The sequence below is a fragment of the Triturus cristatus genome, chromosome 8, assembly GCF_964204655.1.
Source record: "Triturus cristatus chromosome 8, aTriCri1.1, whole genome shotgun sequence".
Classification (NCBI taxonomy): domain Eukaryota; kingdom Metazoa; phylum Chordata; class Amphibia; order Caudata; family Salamandridae; genus Triturus; species Triturus cristatus.
The window spans coordinates 253,061,981-253,074,566 of NC_140591.1; the positions used below are offsets into that span (position 1 = coordinate 253,061,981).

Genomic DNA, 12,586 nt, shown 5'->3' on the forward strand with positions numbered 1-12,586 from the left:
GAGGAATTTGGGAAGTGGTGGGACATTTGTCTTTGGAGAGAACTCTAACTCTTATTTCTTGCCCTCTCTTGTTTAGATTGCTCACTTTGTACCTGAACAATATGTCAGATTATTATGAAAACTGTAAATTCTCCGTGCCGCAGAAATAAAATACAAGAGCAAAAGGTTCAGGTTTTAATGTTGTGCCTTGTGAGGCATATCTGCTATTGAGCATGTTCTTTACGCCACTTGTGTAATAGTTAGTCAAGTAGCCGTTCAGATTGAGTCATGCAACCCATTTTGGGCTTCAAATAGTATTTGGACCAACTCCGGCAAGGAGTGTTTCCCAGACAGAATGTTTGTATGGAATGCTACTCTTGTGTGCCCCTGTTCGGATCCCTCACTGTGTTTAGTATGTTGAATGGTGTATTATTTGTTTTACTGGATACTATCAAGCAGTTAGACTGGTGTTCCAGGGTAGGGATCTAAACAGGAACAGGATTCATCAGCAATCAACATTAGCAATGGTAGTTTTTTTTCTCCTAATAAGCTCTTTGAACTCATTTCCTTCAGAGGAGCTAAGTTGGTAACATGGAAAACACATTTGTGCCTAAAGGGGTGTTGGACTCAATGAATTGTCCACCCTAGTTTCTTGGGAAGTCTTAATGCAATGCTAAAATCACCCTCCACAATTTAAATGTGCAACCTACCTCCCACTTCCTGTATTATACAAAGGTGCCCATATGTGGTGACAGGCTTTTCATATATAATGCTTGGGCAGTATTTTGAAGAAATACACTGCTGTTGTGATCCCTGATTGGATGCCATTCACTCCCCGTCCGTAGCAATAAAGCAGCAGCAAGTTTTACTGGACCTGATCTGCCGGCATCCATTTTGGCCGTGTCTCATGCATTCTGTAAATCTGCATGCCAGACATCAGTTCAAGTTCAGATGCTTACGTATAAAAAAAAGGGATGAATAAACATTTTATCCAGGTCACTTGCACGTTACGTGTATTTGTAGAGTGCACTCTCACCTGTGATGTTTTACTGGCTCTGAACAGGTTTGTGCAACCTAGCCTAGAGTGCTTAGGTTAATTAAAGAGTCTCAGATCGGCTGGCCACCAGGTGTAGTCCAATGGCATGATGTTATTGCTGAAGATCACTACTTTTCTCTTGTTGATGTTGCGTTTGAGAAAGTTGGCTTTCATCCAGTTACAACTTCGGTCATTTAGGCGGTGACCTTGTTTCTTGTGTTGGGGATCTTGTCAGAGAGCGAGAGTATGTGCTTTATGTCATCGGCGTAGGAGAGGATGTTTGTGTCGTGTGCTAATGACGTTGGCCAACGAGAACATGTATGTCTGCCTCAGGGAGGAACCTTGAGGTACACCACAGATGAGTTTGCGGGCTGTCTCTGTATGTTTCGGAAGACTTGTAAATGCTAGCAAATATTGGTATAACAAAAAACACACTGGTCCCTAGTAACAATAATTTCGATGCAAAGAACCAAATGGCAAATATAATTTAGCAAAATGAGTTTCTAAAAGAAATTTAGAGATGCTTTGAGAACTAGTGTTTGAGGACAATACAAACAAAGGGTAGTAAACAAAACCCTTGCAATCATTTGATTGCACAATAGTAATCATACTTCAACAAGGTAGACCTGAGGATCACTGGGGACCTGCGGTAATTACTATATCAAAAACATTCACATATGGCTCTCTGGAAGAGATCTATAGATTACATCTTCATGATTTGAAAGGGTGGCATACAGACACTGCTATTATTTCAGACATGGTTAAACCAATACTTTGATGCCCTTAGATTCACTGTGCAATCCCATTGTTCAGAAATCTCGTTCCTGGACCTTTCAGTCCATGTTGAAATTGAGCATCTCTACTCCACCCTTTATAGGAAGCCCATGGAGAGGAACACACTTCTGGCATATAACAGTCACCATGCACGTTCACTGAGGGATTTACTACCATATAGTCGATTCTTAAGATTAAGACACAATTGCATACACAAAAGTGATTTTTTCAGGGAGGTATAGATCTTAACTCACAAGTTACTTGAATGTGGTTATCCCATAAGCTTGGTTAGACTGTTGGCTAAGAGAGCATGGTACTGCCCACGTGGGACTCCACTAACTCCTAGTGCAAAACAGGAATCCAACAGATTTGTCTGCCTCACTACTTTCTCTCAAATTTCGAATGCCATCTCCAAAGGCATTAAAGAAGACTGGTATATTTTAGCAGCTTGGGACATTGCGTTTGAACCACATATGTTTGCTTACAAGCTGGAAGAAATTTAAAAGACCATTTGGTCTGCACAGTGGTACCATCTCCCAGACCTGCTCACACCATTACTAAGCGTTGGGGGGGGGACGCTGCAGATGTGGAGAATGTGATGTGTGTTCTTTTTTCACTGGAACATAGGAATTTACAAATCAACATTTCACTGCATCTTTGAGAATTTTCTCAAATTTGTACACTGCCAATGTGATATATGCCACTCTCTGTCCTTGTAACCTATTGTACATTGGTCAAACCACACAAAGAATAAGGATTCACATATGCCAGCATAGAAGTCACATCAAATGCAAGGTCCTCACTGCCCTTCTAGTGTCACATGAGTTTTTAGAACATTGTGAGGATAACTTACGGTGGCAAGTGATCACCACCATTTCCACCCCTGAGAGAGAGGAGGCATTATCGAATCCCTAATAAACAAGGAGGAATTGCGTTGGATTCTACGTTTGGACACTATAAGCACAGTTCTAAATCGTGAGCTAGATTGGACATCCTCAATTTAAAATGAACTCTCCTCATACAGAAACTATATGGACTGTCAAATCTTGTTGCTGTTGCCTTTTTAGTTCTTTTTATGTGTTTATTGCATTGCCTGGCATTTTCTTATTTAACTGCCCTGAGTATTTGTATGTAAGTGTACTTCTGCTGTTTTATTTTAGGTTTGTCAAGATAATTTAAACCATTCCAAAATGGCACACATTACTCCTCCCTTTTCTGTCCCTTGGCCTATTACATCTTCATTTCAGTTCTTGGCCTTTCCTCTCTTTCTATCGCCTACATAAGTCTCACTTGAAAACTCATTGACCCGAAAGGACTCCACTACCGCACGTCTCAATGTTTGGGCCGATTCGAGCCTGTGAAGGAATCTGGCAATCAACCTTGAGACCCAGATCCCACACACTGAACGCTCGTCCCTTTGTGGGCTGATTGGAGCCCCCATGGTATCCAGCATATTACCAGTGCAGGCCAGTGCCTCTCATACTACTGCACACTCTCTCTTTCACTAGTATTAGCCATTATGAGCGTGTTAAGCAGCTCCTCTTTCCATTCTCTTTATGTACGCCATTCCCTGCAATTCTGTTCTTGAGGCTTGTCACCAGGATCCTCTCCTTTAGCAACTCTATTACCATTTGTAATATAAGTACGGTCTCATAAGTATTGCCTATGCCTTGTACTGGCTCATTTTCCTTTTTCTTACCTTCACTCGGATCACCCGTTCTCTATTATTTTTTCTGCTCTCTCTCCGGCTTGTTGTATCCCCCTGAGTTCTTATGATGATCCCACCATTTCTATTGATACCGAAATGGTGTCGATTTTAAAAACTGTGACCCTATATGATTGTTGAGAACTTGCTGTAATGGGCCGTTCTGTTCATTTGTTTGTTGATACACTTGTTGATCACGATTTATCACTTAAGTGTATCACCTCAAAAGAGAGCACAGAGCATGTTTGTTTTGCACCAATATTCTCTGTGCCGCTATATGTCTTGAAATGGTTTTTCAGAAACTCCTTTGAATACATTATATTCAACATTTGGTTCTTTTCATGAAAAGTATTGTTACTATGGCCAGTGTGATTTTGTTATAGCTATTATGCCAGGGTCCCAGTGATCCTTGGGTCTCACTTGTTGAAATATTAGCAAATATTGGCATTCATGCCTGCATTCTACTTCGGGCTATTTTGATGTGCCTAAGTGAACATTGAATTTATTGTGCTAATTGTCTATACGATATTCTTATTTTGCTTTTAATATTCCATAGGAATCGGGGAATACTGAATTGAGAATCAAATCTTTGATCTACTTGCTAAAGCATACAGTCTACGAATATGTCTGTCGATCATTGTTCAAGGTAATGTTTGTTGATTCTATTAAATCATTTGTTCCATTAATTCTCTCTCATTGTGATGCATGCTCAAAACATACAATAAGTAACACAAGTTTTTAATAACTACCTTGCATATGTTTTGTACCTTTTTACTCTGACATGTAGATGAACATCCTTTATAGTTTAATGTGTTGAGTTTTCTGAACCTTCAACCCATGAACGAGATTGTTCAGAGTCGTTAGTGTGAAGATAACTACACTGTTTGGATGAAGTAGATTCAGTTGCACATTTAATTGAATCTTTTATCAGCATGAAAATACATGCATAGCTCTTCTCATTGGGCTGTTCTTCATATGTTGGTTACAGGCTGATGCACGTCCCCTTGATGGGGAATAGTTTTGGACAGAGAGCCAATGTAGCCTGAGGACGTTTTATGTCCAGCATGGTGAATAAGGCTGTCAGTATCATTGCGCTCTTCCTCACTTTTTCATTAATTTAAAGGTGCTGGGAAGAAGGTGAGACAAAAGACTGTTACAAAATTAGAGGCCTGTTGCCACCCCAATAAACCTCTGAAGCAAAATCGCTTTGATGTTGTGTGCTTTCAGATTTCCTCTTCTGTGGGAGGCAGCGTGAGAAGGCTCCTCTACCAGAAAGTAATTGAAAATGATAAAAGGAAAATGTGTCATTCAAATATATATTTTCTATACCCACCCTGAAAAAAGATCTATACACAAACCTGGACAACTGGTTTCAGCTAGCTGAGAGAGCAGACTTTCATATTGGACCTGAGAAATGTGGCTATCCCATATATTTCCTAGCCCCCACCTCGCAAATATGAAGGCAGTAGTCATAGTACACCCCCCTAAGCAGGATCAATTTAATTGGAGAGCTGGATGGTAAAAACGGGCTTGGTGTACCATGGTGAAACTCCTCATATTTAGGCCTGCTCCCTCTGTCATCCCCAAGGAGTTTTTAATAAACTACAAGAAATGCTATATATGCCCCTCTAAACACTGAGGAACTACTGGATCAAGCTTGAGTTGTGCATCCCCTATTCATCTCCTGCGACATCCCCACCCAAAAAAAGATGACACACACCAGTAAAAGAGTTGCTTTGTACTTTGTTCCTATCTTTGTGTGTTGTGATTTCTCTGTCTTAGGGCTAATATGATCGTACATCTTCCATCTTCTTCAATCCAGATTGCAAATTACATCCTTTCTGCCAGGGATTCAGAGTGCTTTCAACTTTCAAAACAGCTGTAACATTTACTTCAGCCAATACCTGCCTGATTTTTTTTCATGGTGGGCAGGAATGGAAAGTTTTCTTGTCTGGGCACAATTTTTGGTCCACTACCCCGGCTGCCTCAGGTCACCTTGGTTAAAACTTCATCATGAACTTTACTAGAAGTCACCAGTAATTTCTAGATTAAATTAATCTTGTATCATTTTATGTTAAGAGGCTTTTTGAGCATGTCTTCACAATCCCACTAAGGATTACTGCCTTTATTCCTCTGTACATGTTCCAGCATTGTGTCCTTTAGTCAGGTTTTAGTGGGGAGTGACAGCTACTGAACCACTCGTAAACCATTCACAGAAATCATGATTTGTAAGCTTCTTATTGAGTCATCCTGAAGAAATGAAATGCTTATATAGAATTAGCCTTTATAAGAATGAGTTACTTTATAAGAATGAGTTACTTATCTTCAGAAACATTATCTTCAGAAACATTTCTAATCTGCATTATTTGTTGCAGTAAATTTTGTACTGCTAATTATGTTATAAATAATGTGCTTTGTCTGGGTTGTCTGTTCCCTTGTTCTAATGTCATAAGAGGAAAAGCTTGAACTATCATCAGTGGTGTGGGTGTTACCTCTACATTGTAGGAATCATCAGTTCCCGTGACATCAGTAGCATTGCAGGAGCATGTCAATGTTTTTTCTGCCCTTTTGTGAGGGCTTGTTTCTGCTTCAAGTTTAGTCTGGCATATAGACATTTCAAAGTGTGGAATCTGCACATAGATACTCTGATTCATGGGCCTGAGACACTTCTATTTTCCTGGGTCTGGAGCTCACTGTTGCATCTACATCCATGACACGATCACGTGATAGGGATTGTAGAATAAGCTATGCAGCAAAACCATCACGTGGAAGGCACTCTGTAAATCACTGTGTTTCTGCCATCAGTTGCCTTACTTGAGTTACATTGCCTGTTATGGGGCACCCAACAAAGAAGTCTCAGCCAGATGTTTAGTAACACCCAAATACCACCAATAAACGTATTGCCCAAGAGCAATCAAGGGCTTTGTGTAATATGCTTCACAGAAATGCTACACTGTTAAACATAGAGCCAACACAGTGTTTTCCTTTATCCAAGAGCTTCTAGTGTCTGTATTGCAAAATGGTCCAAATCTTTTGATAAAGTCTCCATCCATGGTTCTTCATGCTGCTATTAGACATGGGGCTAGTGGACTTAACAAAAAATATGTGCCTCATAAGTGCTAGAAGGAGAACCCGGAAGAAAGTAATTGGAGGGGTGATATATTTGGAAAATCATTTACCATATGAATGAGGTTCTGCAAGTAGGTCAAAAGTAACACCTGGAGACTAGACAGAAAGCAGATGCAGACAGCTCCCAGGATTCAAAAGCAGATTTGAGGCATTTAAGGGGAAACATTCTACTCCTTTGAGGATCAAAATCAAAATTAAACAGGCTCACTGGAGTAATGGAACAGCCTCAATTTAAAAGATAATGCTGCATGTTCTCCCTTGTGTCTGTCAGTTATCAACTATTGCCTGATCAGTCAGAAAGTGTGTAACATGTCGGAGATTTCTAAAACACTACAATGGCAAAGAAAATGTGCATTCATGGTTCAATTAATGTCTTAAGAATTCTGTGCATATGTCCATTCTGAATGAGAGGGCAATAGGGGACAACAGGTTGCTATTCAATGTTCAATTTCAGTTGGATTTAAGGTTTGTATTCCATAAACCCTTGGAAAGTTCTGCATATCAATCAGAAACATTTCAAAGTGCTTAATTATTGCTTCTTACATTTGGGACTGTGATAAAGTTAGTAGTCAAAATATTTCTCATCATTCAGGTTGTAAAACCAAATGTGCAGCACCTCAAAATCTGGAATATTCACCCTGGGTTAAGCTTCAGTGATCACTTTTTCTGTGGAAGAGAAAGGAATTTTGTAATTTTGCATCTGCCTTGTTCCGTGGTTAACCACCTTGCCACCTCTTGCTTTGCTTCCATATTAGCATATTCCGCTCAATAGTGATAGAAGAAATTATAGGACATTATTTCTACTACTCCCCATGACCAACTACACCACATCCTGCCTCGCTCCTTCTAAGTACCTACAACATTTGTGTGTGTAGAAGAAAGAAAGGTTGTCTGGATACACCTTACTCCCTCCATGACCAATCCTATACTGACTAGGTAGCTCTCTTTAAAACCTGAATCCCCTTCTTCCAGACCTGTCCAATGTGTGTTGAACCCATACTTTATGTTAGGGGTGGGCGGAATTTGCGTAGTCGCGCTACGCAAAGCTCCGCGAAACGGTGAAAAATCTCTGCGAGCACGCAAAAGTTCCACAAACATGCGGAATTGCTTGTCTTGTCCGTTCGCGGTCCTTTTTTCTTGTTCACGAACGCTGTTTGCGTGCTTGGGGAGAAATATCACGCGAACACGCATTTTGAAAGCGTGAACAAGCAAAGAATTCCGCAAAGCCGCGGATCGCAGAATTTTTGGCAATTCCGCGTTCTCCGCGGAACGCGAAATTACCCAAATTCCACAAATTCCATGAGTGGAACGGAATTTGCCGCCCAGGCCTAGTTTATGTGCAACCTATAAAGAGGACGTTGATATTCTGGTGTTAGACCTGTCATCTTTGGCATGGTGTGGCGCCGTAGAGAAGCAGACAGAGACACGTTTCCCGTGTTCGTCAGGGTTTCGCTGGGATTCTAGCGGCCAAAGTAAAAGAAAGAAAACAAAACAAAAAAGTATGTAAGGATGTGGCTCTGATTTCCTAATTCAGTGATCAGAGGGAGATGAGTGAAGGGAAATATCACCCGATACCGACACCAGTGTTCGCGGCTTTCTTGTACTGCGAGAGTAGTTAAGTGCAGTTAAACCAAAAACACAGTGATCGCTTTGTGTCTCTTTTAACTCCCTCCACCCGTCCACTCCTTGGGAGCTCCAGTCCCCTTACCCCACACAGACTCAAACCGGCCCTGTACCTTGTGTAGCCACATCCCTCCTGGCCCGGCTTCCTCTCTGGTTGGTGTACAAAAGGAAATGGGCGCCCTCAAGGTAGTAACGGAGATTATCCACAGCCCACTTAATCGCAAGGCACTCCTTCTCTATTATGGGGTATCGTTGCTCACGCGGATGCAGTTTGCGGCTAATGAACAAGAGGGGATGGTCAATACCCTCATCAGATGCCTGTGACAAGACCGCCCCCAGCCAGTTTTCAGAGGCGTCCTTCTGCAGAAGGAAGGGCTTGGTAAAATCAGGAGAGCGCAGTATAGGACTGAATGTGATAGCTGCTTTCAGTTTTTGGAAGGCCAGTACCGCCTCGGATAGGGGATGGAGTATATCTTTCATCTTGGTCTCCTTTTTCAACAAATCAGTGAGAGATGAGGCCATTTCCGAGTATTGGGGAATGAATCTCCGGTAATAGCCAAGAAGTCCTATGAAGGCCCTGACTTCTTTTTTGTGGTGGGGAAAGATGTATGAACTATCACTTTTATCTTTTCCTGTTGGGGTTCTATGTACCCGTTCCCAAGGAGATACCCCAGATATTTTACCCTTTGGAACCCTGCCTGTGATTTTTTTGCATTTACATGTAAGCCTGCTGATTGAAGGGCCTTGAGGACCTGATGACAATGGTGGAGATGATGTTCCCAGGTGGGGCTATAATGACGATGTCGTCAAGATAGGCAGACAAGTATGCTTGGTGGTCTGACAGCACCCTGTTCATGAGCCTCTGAAATGTGGCAGGTGCTCCGTGGAGACCAAAAGGCAGGACAGTGAACTCATACAAGCCGGTGGGGGTAGAAAAGGCAGTTTTTTCTTGGTCCTGTGGTTTGAGGGGCACCTGCCAATATCCCTTTGCGAGGTCCAGGGTTGTGATATACTAGGCATCGCCTAGCTTTTTAATAAGCTCGTCCACGCGAAATCAGCCCTGTAATCTATGCAAAACCGGACAGAACCGTTCGGTTTTGTTACTAGAACGATTGGTGAAGACAAATCTCTTTGTGAAGGCCGTATTACTCCCATAGTGATCATACTGTCGACCTCTTGTCTTATCACCTCTCTGCGGGCAGCAGGTATGCGAGAGGGTTTTTGCTTCACTATCTTGCCTGGCTGAGTGGGAATGGAGTGTTCCATTAAGGAGGTTCTCCCTGGAGGGTCAGAAAACAAAGGGGTGAAAGGGCGTACGGTGTCCTGTAGGGTTTTTCTCTGCTCTGCGGAAAGCTCATTGTTGACTACCAGTTTGTTTAGAGTGGTATTGTTGTCCTGTACAGAGACAACAGTATGAGGGTCATTGGGAAGTGGCCCTAGCCATTTTTAGGTCGAGGACCGTCCGGTCTGACGAAGGCAGAACCGGAAGTCGGAGATTTAATGTTTCTGAGAGTGGCTCTTTAGCCCGCCTCTCTTTTTGCCTCTCCTCCATTGGCTGGCTTCCTAAACGGAGGCCAGACATTGGAGGAGAGAGCCGTCCCTCCAAATAGGCTCCGTCTTTTTCAGATTCGGGGGCGTGTTCCGTGCTGTTCTTTCCACTTTTTAGCCACGCCCCCAAATCTGAAACCACCGCTGCGTTTCTCCGAGGCATTTCTGCTTCGCCTCGGAGAAAGGCAGTGGTCAGAGTTGCCAGATTGGGCTATTTCTCGCACAATTGGGCGATATTTTGCCCAATTGTGCGAGAAAAATTCGTGTTGGGCGGGCTGCCGAAATTTGGGCTAGAGTGTGCGGCGAATTCAAAGCTTTGTGCGGCGCCGCCCCGCCCATGTTGCAGCCGATGGTTGCCTTCCTCAGTCACCACACCCCTTTCTGTCCTTTAGGTGTTTGTGCTCTGCGGGCTGCGGCCCCTGCCCACAAGTAACACCTACAGGGCCGTATATCTTTGCAGGCAGGAAGCTGCTACCAATTAGGGTCCTGCAAGACCAGCAGCGACTTCCCGACCTGCCCCCAAGAGTGTGCTGACCTGCCCTGGGGTTTCTGTGTCCCAATCGTGGGGTCAGATTATTTACTCGGTGCTGTGGTGGGCGCGTGACGCGTCAGGTACAGTACTGCCCCGCCCCATACCTTTGCCCTTTATCTTTGGGATCCCCCACCCCACTTCCTCCTTTTCCACTTCCGAGCTGAGCCTGCGACTACGAGGGAGAGTGACCAGTACCACTGACTGACCATCTTGATTACGACGGCGAGGCCTCTGCGTGGCTCCTCGTCTTCGGCCTTCGATTTGAAGCAGCCTCAGCCTGCCCTGCAGTCAGCTGTTCCTCCCGGCTCCAGCCCCTCCTCTCCTGTGAACTCTGCAGATTGCACCGGCGGCCGTCCCCAGCAAGTTTAAAGGTGAGGCAGGTGTGTAATTTGAAATGCATGCGTGCCAGTGGTCGAAGTGGGCGGGATCAGGGCTGGCTTTAGGGTGGTGCGACCGGTGCCACCACACCGGGTGCTGGCTTCATGGCGGCGCCGTGTTTGCAAGTTTATTAAACTTTTGAAGCACCTGCTGCAACGTTTCTTTCCGCCGGCATTTACCAGGCCTCACATAAATGTCGAGAAAACTCGTGTGATTAATTATCTTCCGGGAGAGCGAGCAGCATTTTGTATAGTTGAGGTTTTGACTCATATGAAGTTAGTGCAGAGGGTTAATAGAACGTGTACTAAGTAGATTACAGGGTGCATATGATGTAAACAGATTACTGCTTTCAAAAGAGACATCCTTCTGTTACTTACCATTTATAACTTAAAGTCCTAATATAGAATGGTGAGCTATTAACTTTCATCCCAGAACTGCATACACACTGCAAAGTAAACATTATTAGAAAATTGATTAATGTTGCAAAAAGGGTTAATTTGACTTGAAATCAATTCGTATTATTAAAGAGAACTCCCAACTATGCTGTTTCTTTTTCGACTCTGCGTTTGTGCGACCGGTGCCACCACACCGAGTGCTGGCTACATGGCGGCGCCGTGTTTGCAAGTTTATTAAACTTTTGAAGCACCTGCTGCAGCGTTTCTTTCCGCCGGCATTTACCAGGCCTCACATAAATGTCGAGAAAACTCGTGTGATTAATTATCTTCCGGGAGAGCGAGCAGCATTTGGTATAGTTGAGGTTTTGACTCATATGAAGTTAGTGCAGAGGGTTAATAGAACGTGTACTAAGTAGATTACAGGGTGCATATGATGTAAACAGATTACTGCTTTCAAAAGAGACATTCTTCTGTTACTTACCATTTATAACTTAAAGTCCTAATATAGAATGGTGAGCAATTAACTTTCATCCCAGAACTGCATGCACACTGCAAAGATTAATGTTGCAAAAAGGGTTAATTTGGCTAGAAATCAATTAGTATTATTAAAGAGAACTCCCAACTATGCTGTTTCTTTTTCGACTCTCTATCTACCTCACTCTCTATCTCACTACCTCACTCTCTATCTACCTCACTCTCTCTCACTACCTCACTCTCTATTTCAATACCTCACTCTCTCTATCTCACTACCTCACTCTCTCTCTGCTAATGCAATAGGTATCACATATGCAAAAAAAAAAACTTATGCCAATAGAAATGACAATGCCATTTATTTAGGGATACAATAATGATAAAAAAATAATGAGCAATACCAATAGCTCTACCTATAATATTGCCGAGACCATTGCATTGAAAATGCTTGTTTTAATATGTTAATATGATACAATTGTGTCCTCTTGGGAGTGATCTGTACGTGGTAGGACGTTAGACCTATTTTGTTTGTGATTTTGTATGGGCCTTGCCATTCGGATCTGATTTTGGAAAGGGCGGATGGTATAAGGACTAGGACCCAATCCCCCACCTTTAGGTGTCTACATTTTTTTCCTCTGTTGTAGAACAATTGCTGTCTGACTTTGACTTGTTCTAGGTTGGCATCTGCAAACTCTCTTAGCTTGTGGAGTTGGGTACGTAAGGCTTGTGTATAGTCAAGGAAGGACTTGGCTTCCTCTTCTTTTTCTTGTTCCCCAATCCTCCTTGGTTATCTCTAACAAGCCCTGGGGCTCTCTGCCATAAAGGAGTTTAAAAGGGGAGCAGCCCAGACTGGTTTGTGTCTGGCTTTTGATGACATACAGAGCCAGAGGGAGAAGCATGTCCCATTCCTGGCCCTCAACACTCAACAGCTTTTTTAACATCAATTTAAGGGTAACGGTATACCTATCACACAAACCATCGGTTTGTGAATGGTATACTGATGTCTTAATGTGTGA

At 43.0% G+C, this 12,586-nt stretch overlaps 1 protein-coding gene across 1 annotated transcript in view; it reads left to right on the forward strand.

Moving 5' to 3' along the window:
* The window catches only part of DYNC2H1 (dynein cytoplasmic 2 heavy chain 1), a 1,714,832-nt gene that overhangs the window by 1,165,672 nt on the left and 536,574 nt on the right, over positions 1-12,586 (forward strand). Inside the window, exon 71 of the mRNA XM_085621461.1 lies at positions 4,051-4,140. Coding sequence (XP_085477587.1) covers positions 4,051-4,140 — 90 coding nt within the window. The remainder of the gene's footprint in view (positions 1-4,050; positions 4,141-12,586) is intronic.